The sequence below is a fragment of the Necator americanus genome, chromosome V, assembly GCF_031761385.1.
Source record: "Necator americanus strain Aroian chromosome V, whole genome shotgun sequence".
Lineage (NCBI taxonomy): Eukaryota > Metazoa > Nematoda > Chromadorea > Rhabditida > Ancylostomatidae > Necator > Necator americanus.
This window is the reverse complement of record NC_087375.1, coordinates 2,878,556-2,896,410: the sequence shown is the minus strand read 5'-3', so window position 1 is coordinate 2,896,410 and position 17,855 is coordinate 2,878,556. Positions and strand designations below refer to the sequence as shown.

The window sequence follows — 17,855 nt, the reverse complement described above, 5'->3', positions numbered from 1 at the left end:
AATCAGTTCTGCTCTTTCTTGGACTGGAAAAAAAACCATCGTAATACTTTGCTCCTCAGATACTAAAATATTCACCAAAGACGAGTTACCGTCTTCAACGACAAAACGACAGGAAGTCATAATGAAACCTTATCTCTACGAAAGTAACAGACAAATGAGGTAAATCACGGAGATGATGACTTCCTTTTTATTGCCACTGCAGTGAAGACGTACATAAAATGCAAAGTTTCGAGGCTGATTTAACAACGAGAACAGAAAAGTTATTTGAAGCAAACACTTCTGGATAAGTTTGTGGATGTTCAAACGTTAAATAGCTTCACAAAGTCATACCAGAGTGGTTCCTACTATTCGAATACAGCTCGTTGAAATCGTTACAAGGTGTTATGTCGTTTCGGCAGTTGCGTAGCGTCACCCCACCTTGGAGCACGGCAACGTCGAACTCCATCAATTCTAAAGGATAGAGTAGGAAAGTTATCCTGTTGGTAATCGATAAGTATATGGTGCAATATTCACTGGCTTTACTCTAGTAGTACGATAGGTGGTGGTATTCCACATCGACGCAAAATCGCACATACTTCTACTGAGTCTACGTACCGAGATCCTTTGCTCTGTATTCCGAGATGATCAGTGAAAGAAGGGGGGTGCTCAGGAGGTACCCGAGCTAACTGAGTGCAGCCGACAAAATAAGGGAAAACAATACAAGACAGGAAAAGTTGAGACAGGTTAACGCAAACCAATTGACACATTTCAAGTTTGTTCATATAAATACATATATATATATATATATATATATATATATATATATATATATATATATATATATATATATATATATATATATATATATATATATATATATATATATAAATGCTTCAAAACACATGCGAAGGAGGGACCGAATCCGCCTATTAACGACGCAATGGCGGTTTCAAAGAATAGGAATCTAGTAGTTATAGTCGAGTTAAAACGACATGAGGCACGGTGCATTTGCGTACGCGCTCGAAACGGCACGGTGGAGGCAGCAGTTGAAACCGAAGTGGGACCATCGCAAACTGCAACGATAGATGATGCCAGCAAGGGTTACGAAACGCCCCTAACCGCACGCTCCACCGCACCGCCACGAGAGAAGCCGCGTACGCAATTGCGTACGTGCTTCATGTCCTTTCGACCCTACTATATGTCATTGCAATCGCTATCAACTAGTACTGCCGTTTAATGTCCCACTCTTTTTTTTTTACAAAAAAGACTATATAAGACATGTATGAATAGTATATGTGTGTGCGCGTGAGTTAGGGTAGCTCACCACAAATGGGATTTTATACTCAATAAAACAAAAAGTGGTTCAGTGGATAAGGTTTATTGATGTAAAGATGAACACACAGAAAATTGCCGGCGAACACAAAACAGCAGCTCCGTACAAGCGGGCCGCCTTCTTACCATATGATCCGACAAGGAGAGGACAATATCATAGCATAAACATTACAAATCATGTACCGAGATCGGAACACTTCGGCGACACAGCAAAAAAGTAGATTTATACATAGCGTATGAAAACTGCCTTAGAATTTCCTTTTCTATCTACTTCTCCAATCCGAGAAACTCGATTCAAGAATTCCTTTTGAGTTGACGAGTGGAGAAACAACTTGCAGTCGGCTGTGAGGAAACGAGTAAATGTTCGGGAGGCCGCGGATGTTGAACAAAAGTGTGTTGTGCGGTAAACCGCAATGCATGCAATTGATCCCACAGTATTTCACGACCTGTGTATTAAGTATTAAGAGAACAACAGTTTTTAGCATACTAATGACAATTTTAATCAGTAGTGTAGCTATGGTGGGAACCCACTACATAAGTGATCACAACTGTTATTGTCAAAGTAGCTAGCGTTCCTAGGGCCCACTTCCAGTGTTCTTTAAGAACTCTTAGGAGTGATTGAGGATCAGGTAGATCAAATTTCCCAAAGTAATCGTCTGCGCTTTCCTCGCTATTTTCTGTGGAACAAACCTGACTTCGGTCACTTCTGGTATGGTATACAGGTATTCCATGTAGATCAAATTTGATCCTATCCCCATTGCAAGACCGATGACACTTTTGCTGTATCAGAGCGTTACTAAACTCCAGATATACTGCATTAGTTTTGTTCGATGTCCCAAATTCGATGGAAAACACTGGAGATTCGCATTGGACGGTTGCCCAGGGTTTAGTGCGAGTTATGCACGAGACTTTAACTTGTGCTCCTTTAAAGTAATTATAACAGCCTTTCATTTCTTCAAATAATATATCACAAGATTGCTCTATGATGTAATGTGCGCTATTGAACGTAAGGTTTGACTCAAGAACAATAGTGGTTTCATGTTGGTGAATATAGGCGTTGACATTTCCTTCTTCTAACCTTACTTCTGTGGATGGGATTGAGAAGTACATTTGTGATCTCTTTACGAAGGTTCATAGCAGAACCAGGTGGGCACCTACATCCCCAGGAGGTTTTAGATTTTCACGGGTACCAAGCATCCGATTATGGCATTTTGAAAACTCTTCTTTCCCTTGACCTTCTTCTTTTTCCTTTCTTTCTTTCCTTCTTTTTCGCTCTGACTCGGATTCCACAGAATGACTGAAATCATTTGGCAGCATCAATCCCTGGTTTTAGGAAACAGGGAATCTTCTGTCAATTAGAGGAAAATGTGGTTTTTGAATTGAAACTCCATTAATCGATAGCTCATCGTACCTGTGATTGATATAGAATGTCAGAATTATTGATTTTTCTTTGCCTCTTTTACACATCGTTATTTCGATGTCAACCTGCGTTGTTGGTGTCCACTCCATGCAGCGGACAATTTCGAACACTTATCTACTTTTTGATACTTGTGCCAGACGCAAGAATGAGCATGCTGGCATCGGGAGAAGACGTCGGCAGTCAATACTACCGCGTGTTTCTTCACATGCGATGTATCCTGGTTATTTAGGTGCCATTTCTAATTCTGGTATAGTATTATTCGGGTACATTCTGTTACACATGTTTTGTGTGCAGGATTCCATCTGAGCGCATCTCGTGGTGCGACAAAACTTGTGCATCGCGTCTCTTGTGAAGGAGAGTGAAAGTTTGCTGCAACTATTGCCGTTATTTTTCACTTTTATTATAGCCACTGTAGTACTTAAATGGTTGGTTTGAATACAGATTCCTGAATGTATTATGATAAAGATTATTAATTGTCTAAATTCGAATAGACATTTGCTTCTTGACATGCGCACCATTCGAGCGATATTCCTTATGTAACCGTGTTGACAAGTGAATGTTGCACTTTCTAATGGTAAAGTGAACAAAGTGGCTACTATTCAACTGTTCACGATTAGAGGAGATGGTTTGAACTCAGTTCGCACTCAAGTTGTGCATTAGTTCTTTTGCCCCTTTGTTTTGAGCAACTGCGCCGTTGTTTTCGGCAATTACGGACCATACAGTACCATCACTGGTACGAGAATAGAGCACAAGACTATGGATACAGTGAGAACTGTACCAAACGACCAGCAATGTGAATTTACTAAGAGTGCTCTTCTCAAGATTGCTAAGAATGCTCTTCTCTTCTCTTCTTGTTGAAGATTTCTCGCAGAATTTCTAGCGCTCGCATATTTCGACCGTGATCACTTCGTTTTTCGAGTAGAGACGTAATTTTACAGTTACAGGCTGCCCCAACAGTGAAACTGGAAGAGTATACTTAATTTCTTCCGTGACATTTTTAAATGACTCGCATACAATCATCGACCAAAGCACAATTCGAATTGTTCTCTAGGTGTTATAAATGCGATATCTTTATCACAAGTAATCCTGGTGGATAAACAAGGATAACATTGCCGTTATTGAGCAGGATGCTGTTAATCGAGCAGGCATAGGGGTCTTGTCATCCCGCCTGCGCTTCGGACTATTTCTGTTTTAACGTGTGCTCATTGTCCTCTGGGCAGTAATTCCTGTTCAACCAGTACAATTTCGCCGATTTGTGGGATTTTACTCACATGACGTTCCTGATTCATTTGATTCCTGTGGCTGTCACATAAAAATAAAAAAGTAAGATATTCAGTGTTCCATTTCTATCAGATTTTTGTTGCAATATTCTCTAAAAATGCAAGCGCTTCGTAAGCTTGTGCATCAACTCTGTTTCAAATGAAAGGTCGTTTCTGAAATCGGATACTTCAGTCTGAAATTGATAATTTCAAGTTCCCTTGTAGAAAATCAACTAGTCTGAGTGGAATTTCAGAAAGATAAGTTGCTGAGGGTTTTGTGAGTGGACCTTTATTTATAATTGCCTCTATACGGGCGACCACAGCAACCATATGTTTAAATGACAGTTTCTTTATTCCATTTGATTTTTGAAATCTTTTTTCCACAGATCCAACAAGTCTTTCCCATACACCAGTCATTCATGAGGATGCCGGTGGATTAAAAAAAAAAACTATTTAATGCCTTCAAAAGCACAGTAATTCTTTACTGAATACCGTGTTGTTTCAACACCTTAGAATAACGTTTCAGTTATTTTCTGACCAAGTTTGAAATTTGATCCGTAGTCTGTTCTCATTAAAAGAGTCACACCTCTACGCCATACACATCGAACAAAGCTACTGAGAAATGCTCCTACACGAAGGCTTTCTACCATCTCCAAACGGATTGCAAGACAGGTGTAGATACATATATACATTCTTTAATTTCTGTTGGATAGAAATGGTCCCATAAAGTCATATCCTACGTCTTGCAACGGTTTGCTTATTGTCACCCTATCTGTGGTAATGGTATGGTGGCATATGTACTTATGGTAGTGGTGGCATCCCTAGAGCTCCAAAAGGCATACCTTGGCATCTCTTACAGATAGTACTGTCCTTTATGTACTTCTTAATTGCTTCTGATGTCTGTGGAATCCAATATTTCTGTCTAGCTGGAGAAAGTATGTGATCCTTCCCACAGTGAGCACTGTTGTAATGCAAATATGTGATAATGAGTCAGACTCATTATCGATATAGACAAGCAAATTGTAGCCAAAGATAGATTTGCGTTCTGAATTCTTTATTTGCATCTTATGATTCCAATTTCGACCCTTAGGATGATCTAGTTCGGAAACCGTTTTTGCAGTTTTTTCATGTTAACATTCTTGTGAAATGATGTCGTGATTAATTTCTCACTTAAACTCATCTCTTCGCGGTCAAATACTGAGTCCAGGTCAAAGCGCGAGACTGTAGATATTGCAATTGATGACAATCACATAGTATTACATCGATTGATTCATTTGTGCAACACTTTTGCAACTCTAGATACAGTTCGTAACTCTGTCGTGAAGCGTAAAAATCTCTATAAATCTGCGAACATTAGGTTTGCATAATCATCATTACTCCCTTACTGTGGGGATTTTCAAATCTTTTCATTTCTTCCATAATTTCTTTTCCACTCGAAGTATCGGTAGAGCATAGTTCCCAACTAGATGGCTCTACTTCCAGCCATAGCGGCCCTCTCACCCACTTATCTGCGTTGAGCTGAGATGATGTAGGACCTCGCATCCTTAGATCTGCTGGATTGTCATGCGTTGGAACGTGGAAAAATTTCACATAAACGCCTTTGCTCTCAACTTGTGATCTAATTCTTTCCTCTCATCGGTCTTTCTGCTTGATTATTAAGGCGGGAAGTTTCCGAGAGGAATTAATCCATTGTAGAGTGATTTCGCTAGTGGGAAGATTGAAGTGATCCATATTGTGATCAAAATTTTCCAAAGTACTCCTTTCCAGTCTCATTCTAATGAATATTTCAAGCATTTCTAACATTGAATTGTTGGCCGGCATTTTTTTTTGGAGTCAACTTTGACTCCCCTTAAACAGTTGCGTGACCTCGTTAGCTTCATTTTGCCGCAAGAAGGCGCAGTTTGATATCGCATAGTCATCCCACTTAAGATTGCTTGCATCACAAATTCTCCACAAATCTTTTTTTGAGGTGTGCATGTTTCGAACCTTTGTGTCTGTGGTGTTTCGCACATTCATGAAAATTGTTCTGGAAATGCACCATTGATCTCTTTACAGATCGAGTTCCATGTTTTAGTCATTACTGTGCTGGCATAGTCATCACACTTAATTCCAGCGCCATAGATTTCTCGCATTGGCGATTTCAACTTGATAAGCAATGGTGCAGTTGAGCGCACCATTGCGTATAAGGGTATAACCTATAGGGTCGTAGACAGAATTTATCATAATAACCACATCTCGCTCAGTAAGTGATATTTTTACGGAAAATTTACTTCCACGATAAACTCATCAGTTTCTGTGTTATATTTAACACCTAAAAATTTGATATGTCTAGAAGGTGATCCGTCTTTCTCACAGATTCCTTCACTCACTATCTTCGTTCCAAATGTTTCTCGTGGGGTGCAGGAGAAACTTCGGGTTTATCATATTCATCCCTTGATGGTGCACTACTCAACGAGCGCAAGAGCGTTGACTGCCTCACCTAGGCTTAGTACTTCAGAATACACCTTTCCCTTGTTTTTCTATTCTGCGAGTATCGCTTTTTTTTGGTAAATCAATCAAAACGACCAATCCTAACCATTGAACTAATGATGTTTGTGGTGGTATTGTCACAAAAAATTCGTTTTTAATTCTGCATTGTCATAGGATCAGAAAAAAAAAATCAGAAAAAAATTGAAAATATACTGGTTCTTCCAGTGCAACAATTGTTGATCTAATTTCTAGAATAACATGAAAAGGGTGGTCGAAACTTCGAGGAAAGTGAATAGATATAAAACCAAATCCTGAAGCGATCTTAGCCTTCATGCACTTAACCGCAACTTGGATTGAAGGAGTACTACTAGTAGTACGATAAGAATCGGAGGTAGTACTCCTCAAATGGAGAGTCATGTATGACAGTTGGAGAGCGGAAAGCTTCGAGTAGGTTCTTCTCTTGGATGCTTTGGTTTCATGGAAAGAACAAGTCGAGGAATGGTGTTTTTTCGTCTAGCAAACCTGTTCTTGAAACGTTATCTGTTTTCTTTTCTTCGCTCCACTCACCTGAGTTTCTTCTGTCGTTGGTTTCTACTGATTACCATTTTTTAAATAGCCAGTGGATAGTCAAACGTATGAAACGAAGGAATTTTTCATGTTTTTTTTGAAATTTAATCGTAACAACGAGGAAGTTTTGTTTTGAAGTTGAGAGTGGTGCTGCGTATGGAAAAAAGAAATGCCCCAAAATACCCCTCCTTATTCGTCCCTGTTATTCAAAATTAAAATTCTAACCTTATTGTCGGAGCAGATACCAATAAACTTTAGTTGATTGAGTAAAGAAAAAATATTTCTTCCATATTTTTCTTAAAACAAAAAGAACGTCTGCGAACTAATCAATTGTTTTTTGCCGTTGTTTTTTCTGCTGTTATTCCCAACGTCTTCCGCCCATTATTCATTCTCATTCGACAGGTTTGATGCTTTGCGTTATTTTTCATTATGCTGCTTCCGCACACACCACAGATTTCTTAGCTTCTCTTTGAACACCTCCATTTAATAGAAGAACCAGAAAACGTCCAAAACGCTCCATTTTGTTCCCTTAATACCATATTTTAGTAGCCTGACAACGGGAATCAATAAATTTTGAAGTAGAAAAAAAAGCCGAAATGTAGCTCATTTGAAGAGCGAGAGACTCTTTTTCAAACGTTTTTTGACATTTTGTCAAGACTTTCTATTTCCGTTTGCGTGTGCGTTTTTAAATTTGATAATTTTATTTGTAACCTATTGCCGGCATTTCTGGAAAATTCGTTTCGTTTAACATCTCATTCCTCGCAAATCATGAAAATGTATCTCACAGATAGGGAGCAGTACTTGACTCAACCAAAATGGCCTTTCTGAGTTTCTTTTCAGATAACTTTATCTCTATTCAATAAAATTCCGTTTATTTTTTTTTTATTAAGAAAGGGCATGCGAAGCTATAGGACTATCAGCCTCCGAGTCTGCGTACATTAGTCTGATTCTTACCTGCATGAGGCGGCGCTGCTTTCCATAAACGCAACCGCAATAATATGAAATATATCTGAATATACCCCTCGGGAGCGTTCGAGCTATATTACTTGGACTGTTATATGGCGCAGGCTTCTGAAATATTGTAGGAAAATGCTGTCATCCAGCACACTGCTAGAGCCCATACTCTCACAGATCAATGTCTAGAGAGAACATAATTTCTTTGGGTACAAACATATTTTTCGTAACGCTGAAGTTTCGATCGATGTGGAGTGAACTCTAACAAGCCGCTCTGTGCAGGCTACTACAGTATCTTGCTACAGTATACAGCATTGAAAACTACACCATATACTGCAGCATTGCTGATAAGAAGAAAGTAGGAGGCTGTGCGGTAGCTGTAAAAAACGACTCCAATAACCTCGTGGAGGACTGGCTCAACGTCGTCAAGAAGCGCCCTCGTACGTCGCGCAAAAAACACAAGCTCTGACCCGGAAGTGCTCAAGCGCCCACGCAGAAACAATCACAAGGACGCTTTTTATGATGAACTCAACACGTTGATATCCAAGATACCCAGCCAACATGGGGTTATCGTCAGAATTGATGCGAACGTAAAGATTGTCTCGGGCAACAGTTCGATGTGGTTGAAAAATGGTGCTATTTTCCAAGCAGCAGCGAAGTAAAAGTTGGACAACGGTAACCGTCTGGTAGATCTTTATGAACGGAAGAATATCGTCACAGCTTCTACATTTAAGAGGAATCATCTACGCCATCAGCTTACAGCTTACATGGCAGGGACAACACGTCTGACGCTAGAAGAGCAGCGCCAGCGGAAGATGATAACTCTTAAACTACAGCTCGACCACGACTTTTGACGAGGAACATCCCCTTGTCGGCTATCCGAAAATCTAGAGCTGTGTGGAATGTCGCATCCGATTTCGTCCACCAGTTAGTTTCTCTTAACCTGAAGTTAGGGTTTAAAAAAAGAAGTAGAGGAGTTCAACCTTAACCGAAGATCGACGTGCGCGCTCTAACGCACCTCGTAAGAACGAAAGTGGTTTCTACGACGATTAGGGAATGATGAGCCTCACTATAGTGGGGTCAAAACAACATGACATGAAACATGGTGCATTACGGTGTATTTGCACACGCGCTCGAAACAGTGCGGAAGAGGCAGCAGTTGGATCAGATCAGCAGTTGGAGGTGGTACCGGCTATGGGTGGTGCCAGTGAAGGTTCCAGTACGCTCCTGAGTGTTTTGCTCCACCGCATTACCTCGAGAAAAGCTGCGTGCGCAATTGCACCGTGCTTCAAGTCGTTTCATTTCAAGTTTTGATCCTGGGTTCCGCAATCTACTTATCCGAACTCCATGTTTTCGTTGTGGGTTTGGCAGCACGCCAAGATCGTGATTTGTTCCCTTTAAAGAAGTAAGTGTCACAGGCACGAGAGGCACCCTGTCGCTTGATGTGGTTTTTCTTTTTCGTTTTTTTTTTCGTTTTTCGGCACCATGTCATCTTGATTGTGTAAATGCACAGTACATATTAGATTTTTTCCGCAACTTGCTAATTCTGCAACGTGACAACTAGCGGGTGGCTGCAGAACCATATAAAATGCATTGGTTAAATTTCTCAACATTTTCACAGCTGTTGTCATTTTTTTCGTATAATCATTAGTTCGCTTTGTGTAGCCTACCACTTTTCTTTCTTTTTTTTTTTTTTTTTTTGAAGATGACACCGAAGCGCGGAGCTGAATCCAACACTAAGCTTGTTCCAATTTCACCAGATGGCGGTTGGGGATGGGTGGTGGTGGTCGGATCTTTTCTCATTCACGTGGTTGCTGATGGATTCGTCTATTCATTTGGAGTACTGGTTCATCATCTCATAGAGGTTTGTGACTACACAATAACTGCTCCTTGATAGGATCTTGATGTGCTCGAGAAGATGACATATTAGTGCAGTTTAATCCATCTTTGCACACTTAGATTACTATGGACGGTCCCCTCTTTTTTTTCCTCTCAATAGTTTTTTTTATAGCAGGATTTCACAACATTTTGATAGTAACCAATCGCCGCTATGCCGTGTGCTATGATTTCCCTTCATTAAGCGAGATTTCAGTATGGTTCTTGAGTTACAACAAACGCTGCGTTACTAGACGTTCCTACTCTTTTTTCGATAGATTTTCTTCGGTTTATATCAGACAGCCCCCGTATTATTCCTTACCTCTTCTTTCGTTTGATTTCCCCGCAAACAACCTAATACTGCTTTATTCGAGGTTTTGTGATGCTTTGTTCGTCTAATGCATGTTTCCATCGGGTGGTTGATTCCAATATAGGGAACAGTCAGGTTACAATGATCTGAAGCCTACTGTAGTTTTTAAGGCTACCCGCAGACTTCAGCCGCAGCTGTGAACTCTGCGGGCAGCCAAAGCGACATGAAGCACGGTGCAGTTACGTACATCGCACCGCTTCGAGCGCAACCGCTTACGTAGCTTCACCGTGCTTCATGTCGTTCTCACCTAACTTAATGTACGTGAAATGCACTCTTACTTCTATCTGCTCGTCTTGAGTGTCGTCAATTTCGTGATGCGTTACCCTAGATAATGATTAGATTTTAAAAATTTAAACTTGAAAAATTAAACGTGGATTTTTCCTAGCTCTGATGCACATGTAGTTAAACGGTGCTGAGCAATCATTTTAGGTGAAATTCGCAGAGAAGTTCATGCCAAATTTTTTCATATCAGATGTGCGCGCGTGCTAGTACAAACTTGATTGTCGCAGTCATTTTACTCATGCGATTATAGTTCTTTCGTCATCATTTTGGAAGCGCAACGTTAATGCAAGAGTATGTTCAGCAAACGAAGAGTACTTTTTTACTTTCGGCGGAAGGCTTGCGGGTTTACATTGCCGGATCGCGTGTTTGTATTGTTCGCAAAAAATGAAATGAAGGTTGGTGCAATCAAGTGCTGTCGCCCTTCAAAGTGACGCAGTGGGACCTTTAGTACGTTCCGTCTGCAGCTAAAGAGGCCCCCACCTAGAACATAACTATTTATGTCACTGCACCAATCTTTAGATCATTTTGGTCCGACCATACATTGCAGCAGGTAACAGACGCCAGCTAGGCAGTTTAAATCGTTTTGAGAAGACCTGGACCATAAAGGTTGCGAATGTGTTGAACAGGATGAATACGATACATCTGCGCCAACGTACTTTAATCTCTCCTTTTCCTTCCTTCTCCTTTCTCCCTCCTCTTTCTTCCCTGCCCCTAAAAGTCGAAGGAAATCGTTCTCATCCTGTTGGACATGTTTGATGCCAACTGCACAAGTAATGAACGCTTATTGTGTGACCACCACTAGGAAAAATCGGTTGTTTTCGGTTCAAATTCGACTCTCTTCTTTCTGATATTCACTACATCTTCCCAGCCGTCCGTGCTTTGCATTAACCTCATGCATGGTCTGTGACCACCACTAGGAAAAATCCTCAAATTTTCTGCACGGAGACTATTTTTAAGCAATTCGTTTGCCCGTATATTGCTTTGGAATTCCGGATGTCCAGGAAAATCTACTGACTAACATGTCCAAAACAATGATTACGACTATAGTCTTTCTTTTGAACATCTTTATTTTGTCGTAGAAGGTTGTGTCTGAAAAAAAAGATCTAAGTGCTGCGGTATCTTCGCTTGTGTCTATAGTTGAGACAAAAGACATGAAACACGGACTGGTAAAAAGGATAAAAGGATAAACTGTCTGACGTTAATCAGTCCACTTGAGGTGCGATTTTTGCTGCAATTCGTAATCATTGAGGTTAAAGAACGCGTAAATACCCTTTACATTGACTTTTACAAGGTTAGCCGATGTATCAAGTCAGTGTTTTTATCCTCCCAGACAAGTTTGATACCAATTTATCGACCACGGAGGGATGAAAAGATTGGCTGGCAATAGGGCCGAATCGAACATCTGAACGATGGTGCAGACAGCAGAGCCTCTTACCGATTGCGCTACATCCGACCTTTACCCTGGTAAAGTGCACCATGTGATCAAAGTGAGGAGGCAGAGCTAGTTGCTGCGATAGAGATGAGTTCCTTATTCATCCTTTACAGGCTGATAAAAGAAAGCGAATGTAAAAGTTGAATAGGGGTCCTACTTTGATCGCAGTGATTAGCTTTGAATGCAACCGCTCAGAGGATTGCTCAGAGCTTCAGGTCGTTTCGACCCAGCTCTGTATGGTACACGTAATCTGAAAACTCTCAAGTACCTGAGAGGTTGTATATTGTTTAGCAAGTTTGTAAACAATTAGCTACTAGCGCTGGTCTAGTTATCAAGTGAGATTCTTCTTTGATTCCTCCTTCATCTCTGTCTTTTTGTCATGTTGCAGGAGTTCAAATCGGATAATACTATGTCTTCATTTATTATATCTATTTTAACTGGTCTCACACTTGGGTCTGGACCATTAGCATCAGCGATTTGCAATAAATATGGATGTCGGATTACAGCAATCATAGGTGCTTGCATCTCTATAGCAGGGTACGATAACTCTCAACACTGGATTTAAATTACTCTTATGATGTAACATGAAGTGGACCTACAGATGCGCAGCATCAGTGTTTGCGACAGCCATGTGGCATATTATTGTCTCAGTTGGAGTGGTTATGGGAATCGGTTTCGGTTTGATGTATTGCCCCGCCATCGTTGCAGTAACCATGTATTTTGAAAGGTAAGCATTATATTGATCGTACAAGTACTATATGGAACGCTCAGTGGGGAAATTACTCAAGTAAATTTTGTCAAATGATTTTAAAATAGTTGAATTTTTTCAGGCGTCGGTCGTTAGCAACAGGAATAGCGGTAGCTGGCGCCGGATTTGGTACTATGATATTTTCTCCAATAAATGGATTTGTAATTAGTCATTTCGGCTGGAGAGCTGTATTCGTCACGTTTCTCGGTAGGATTATATCACAGATTTGATGTAGCGGCTTCAGCTAGCATGAGCTGAAATTCGTAAGCAATATGTTTATATTGCTATTGCATTAGTTGAGGATGCTAGCATTCGTAAGGAAGGGACACTAATGATTCAATCGGATGGTGAAGACTTACTTATATTTGATGGGGTACATGTCCACTCTTTTGTTTCCATATTATACCTAAAGGATCGTTACCGTTTGGTGACATCTTGTCTAACAAGTTTACAACCCAGTAAATATTTCGAGCATAACTCTGGCAGCTTCGCGGAAGGGCTATCAATGTTATATGTTGGCGAAAAAGGACGAAAACTGAGGGCATCATTCAGTTTCCATTTAGGCTGTAAGCAAAGAGAAGATCTCACCTCTGCGTTTGGAATGAGATTAAAATTAGGGAAACATCAGACTTAGAGAAATCTAGCGACCTCTTCTATCCTTATACATAGTCGGGTCAAAACGACATGAAACAAAGCCCAGTTGTGTTAGCCGCTGAGGTTGAAGCGGTGAGATGGAGGCAGCGGTTGGAATCGATATGGGACCATGGCGAACTGCAGAGATGGGTGGCGGTAGCGGGGATCCTTACACGATCCCAACAGCTACGCCCCACCGCGCCGCTTTGGACGCAATCGCTTACGCAAGTGTCCGTGCTTCACGTCGTTTTGACCCACCTATACTTCCTATCTTCCTCTATGACATTAACCGCGATATTGCGGAAGCAATGGTTCAAAACCTGAGCGCGTTGAGCTATGACAACTACTTTTTGTGTGTGCACCACCACCGGTTTTTCAAGTGTCTAAGTACGTTTTCTCAGGGGTTCTTGAAATGAACAGGTTGCAGAAGTTGCATCTCATGTATTTATTTTATTTATTTAGGAGTATTTATATTTTGTATTGGAAGTGGATTGACGTTCCGGCCTTTGCCATTCCGGGAAGTGGATGAAGATGGCGGTGCAGGCCGTGCACATGATGTGGGGGAGCCTGGATCAGCAACAGTTGAGGTACATTTAACAAAGCTGGAATGAAGAGTACCAGCAGATTTCGGAAACACACGTAATGATTTAATGACTTTTTCAGAAAGACGTTCGCCCCAAAAGTGTGAGGAAGGCAGCATCTCTCACTGATATTAGTTCGGAGAGAGGTGGGTGTTCCTTTTTTTTCTTCTAATACTACGGGTAGATCTTACCGGAGAATAATTTCAAGAAATTTTAAGAAACTTCTTCGAGCTTTAAGCAAACAAATGTAGGCGAAAAAGAGACTGGATATTTGAACAGGAAGGATATCTTCTATACTGGCTCTATCACCAACGTATCAGAGTTCATAGAAGGACCTGACAGATACAGGTAATTTTTCAGTAAGCACGTCGCAGCAGAATGTGAGAAAAATACCGCATAATCTGAGGTGTTTTGATTTGCAAGCGATTAGGCTTGAGAAACTACAATTGTGAAAGTCATGGTGTCTAAGATTATCGGGGAAGATTCCATCCCCATAAACATGGAATGTCTTTGGCCGAAGGCGAGCTCTTCAGGTTGCTGACAGACAGCGGTAACGAGTGGTGGCAAGTGCTGTTGGTAAAGCTCTTTGTTCCATGCCATAATGTAATCCCTTCTTTTGTTCTCTGTGTTTATAATGTATAATGCGTAGTAGCATAAAAAGTCCTTTTTAGTCGGGTATAGGATCGACCAAGCCACATTACGAAAAAACATTGCGATTTTCGCAAGTTTTAACGTCCATGCATCCATGTTCCTGCCTTACGTGATGGTATGAATGACAGGATTTTAGTTCTCCATACATAACTTACACTACTCCTTCGATGCGATACAGTTTGTATCGCATCGAAGGAGTAGCGTAAGTTAGCAGGAGAAGTTCTCGCCCATCCAGAATTCAAATACTGACGACATCGTGACTGGGAATTTTGCGGGTAGTATGCGCCACTTGCATACTACTCGCAAAATTTTTCGAGCTCAAATTTCAAGCCATAGTTGAGGAAAATTTCAAATGTTGAGGTTTATGTGCCAGCGAAAAATCAGATGCGAGAGATAATTACTATATTTAAAACAAGCAGAGCAAACGTTATTTGTTCGACCATTCCTCCGTCCGAAGCGAATTCCCACGTATACTCACAGAGCATGCCAGTAATTATCCTTATTTTGGGTAGCTAAATGTGAGAAATGGTCAGGCTATCAGCGCTCGTCTGACCGTGGTATAGTTAACTCACACATCACACGTAACGAACTAGGTAGCATCTGGTGCAAAATAAAGACAGGTACCTAACGAAACTTATACCAAACGTGCGTGCGATCTTCGACAAAATTAATTAGAAGAAAAAACAAAAAAAATAGAAGATAGCGAGAGGTGAGACAGGTAAAATTTTATGAAACACAAGGAAACAAGGGAGATTAGGAATGATCTGATGCAATGAGGCGGACCCAGCATATTCCTTTTTCCGCCTGCTTTTTATTACCGGCGAAGGCAAGGATACCAATATGTTAAAAGACGTAATGATTATTTTGGGTAACATGAACTTTGAAGAAAGAGTAATTCTCCTGTCTATGACTACCTTTGAACTTAACTCGGAACTTTTGTGCCTATAAGAAAACGCATTGTTAGCTGTACAAATCAGATCGCGAGTAGGAGGTAGTGTGTTATCGAAGCAGTTCTTATGTAGGAAAAAAAATGCTAGGAATTCATAATAAACGTAGAGCTGCGTAGTTTAATGTTAGATTTTTACAAACTTTTACTGCTTTGCAGATCCACTGGGTCCTTGCGAAAGGAATCATTGAGCACCGCAAGAGAAATTAGTGAGAACGGTTGCGAAGATACTGAATCTGACGACGTGGAAGGGAAGAATATTTTCAGGTGGCATCATTATTCACTGCACTCCAGAGAAGTTTTCGTCCAAACTTTTTCTAATTATCAGAAACTCTTTTAAGGACTGTGAGCAATATGCTTTCTCTTTCGTTACTAAAGGACCCTACGTTCCTGATCTTCGCCGTTTCCAATCTCTTAGCATCACTTGGATACAACGCCCCGTTGTTGTTTTTACCACTTCATGCTATTAAAGGTGTCGGTCTTGATTCGGCAAGCTCTTCGGTAGTTCTTTCAGTTTACGGTATGTTAAGGTCTAGATTCCTTTCTGTATCCGTTATGATAATTAGTTTCGCTATTTCTACCTCTTCGAGGGTTCTCTAATACTGTTGGTCGAGTTGTTTTTGGTATCATTGCGGATCGTCCGCTTCCTCTTCCATACAAGCTTGGCCGTGATATCGCTAGGAACAGATTATGGATTTACAACATATCTCTTGCGGTTTGTTTTTTTTATGCCTAGTGCAATTCGCATGTAAATTATATTTTTTTGCATTTTTTATATTTATATATCAGGTGTGGGCGAGTGTGGTGCAATCGGTTAGAGATCCATTGTAGCCACACGGTCGAAGTGTCGAAACCGCCCTAGTGCAAACCAAGCCTTTCATCCCTCCGGGGTTGATAAATTGGCACCAGACTTGTCTGGGAGGACAAAAACACTGACTTGAACAGTGACTTGATCATGAACTTCCCCCCTCGCACCCCCCCCCCCCCCCAAGTCATTGTATAGGCCAATAGGTCCAATGACGAGCACAAGTTGAGCTACAAGGCTTTCTTCGAAGTTATACACATTTTGACGCCCAGCCAAAGATCTGACTTTTTGCACTTTTCCTCATTGTGCAACTACGATGGTGTGCTTAGCACGAAGTTGACAATTTTGGGTCTCTGTGGGGATTTCGCAACTATAGACATTTATAGCTTTTGTGGCAAAGCATAACTAGGTGTCCAAAAAGTCTCTACTTTCACCACTTTTTTCAGCTTTGTGGCATTTTCACAACATTCTGTTATCTCTGCGCCGGTTTCACTTCTCTTTCTGTGTATGCTGGTCTCTTTGGATTCTTCCTCGCTTCTTACGTTTGTCTTACCAGTGTCGTTCTTGTTGATCTTCTTGGCCTGGATAAGCTCACTAACGCTTTTGGTCTTCTTCTTCTATGGCAGGTAATGCTTCCTTTGTTATTCAACTCTTTGAATACAGTTAATGAGTGTTTCTATAAGCAGGAAAATTTTTAGGGAGTCGGAACTGTTGTTGGACCGCCTATATCGGGGTATCTTGCAGATTCTACGGACTCGTACATTTGGTCTTTCATATTTTGTGGAATAAACTTGCTGGTAACGTTTGAATTATCATTTGCTGCTTTGGATAAAGGCGAAACTAATGAATGTGAAAAGGTCATAAAAATCCGTTGATTCTTTGATAACCTTTTTTAGATGCTTAATCAGGTGATAATAGGTGATGGTCGTGACTAAAACTAAAAGGAGGAAAATCTGTTGTTATTTGATTGATTAAATCATTGAGAACAGTGAAGGCTTTGTTCAAAAAAAGGCTTGCATCTATGTTTTTCCAGATATAATTTGACTTTAATGATTGCTATATAACTTCTTAAGTTCAATGTTCCAGAAGAACTCTGATTGGTATAAAAAGAATTTTTTTAAAAATTCTTTTAAATAGGTGTGATAGCAGAGCCATGTTTCTTTTTATTTTTGTTGACATTCACATGGGATGTTTTAACTTGATACGATATTTTGTTGTGTTATTTTTAAAGTGATTATGATATTAAGGAAGCGAAGTTGTATAATATTTCAACTTCAAGCATTTTTTTAATTTCTAGATCTCCGGATTGATCCTCTTCGCCGTTCCATATTTCCAGAAGAAGAAGGAAAGCGCTAGAAATTGAGCGAAGAATTTTATCGTCCAGAGAATAGTAGCGAAATGCCTTTTTGCTCCTACTTGTGTTAATTATGCTTGCTACTATATCCAGCTTATATGCCTTTTTCTCCTTTATCAACACTGGTGAATTTTAATATATGCACTTTTCCATTCCTATTGTTTTTGCATTTGTTACTTTGTTTGTTCCATCTGATCT

The 17,855-nt window shown here is 40.4% G+C and overlaps 2 protein-coding genes across 3 annotated transcripts; one reads left to right on the top strand and one right to left on the bottom strand.

Annotated features, from left to right (window-relative positions):
* Positions 1-2: 2 nt before the first annotated feature.
* Positions 3-2,628, bottom strand: RB195_012770 (uncharacterized protein; the record flags this gene model as incomplete). 2 transcript variants are annotated; one of them, XM_064202301.1, is made up of 5 exons in its annotated part: positions 3-23; positions 331-341; positions 418-450; positions 514-523; positions 2,470-2,628. In XM_064202301.1, 5 exons carry the CDS (start codon positions 2,626-2,628, stop codon positions 3-5), a joined length of 234 nt encoding a protein of 77 aa, XP_064058181.1. The 2 variants fall into 2 exon arrangements, with proteins under 2 accessions (XP_064058181.1, XP_064058182.1); XM_064202300.1 differs by lacking the exons at positions 514-523; positions 2,470-2,628 and adding an exon at positions 595-746 and having other exon boundaries at positions 413-450.
* Positions 2,629-9,685: 7,057 nt separating this feature from the next.
* RB195_012769 (uncharacterized protein) lies at positions 9,686-17,666 on the top strand (the record flags this gene model as incomplete). Its single annotated transcript, XM_064202299.1, has 13 exons — positions 9,686-9,844; positions 12,328-12,476; positions 12,541-12,666; positions 12,770-12,894; positions 13,783-13,907; positions 13,984-14,047; positions 14,120-14,249; positions 15,658-15,765; positions 15,840-16,018; positions 16,089-16,213; positions 16,750-16,929; positions 17,002-17,100; positions 17,601-17,666. 13 exons carry the CDS (start codon positions 9,686-9,688, stop codon positions 17,664-17,666), a joined length of 1,635 nt encoding a protein of 544 aa, XP_064058180.1.
* Between the last annotated feature and the right edge of the window lie 189 nt (positions 17,667-17,855).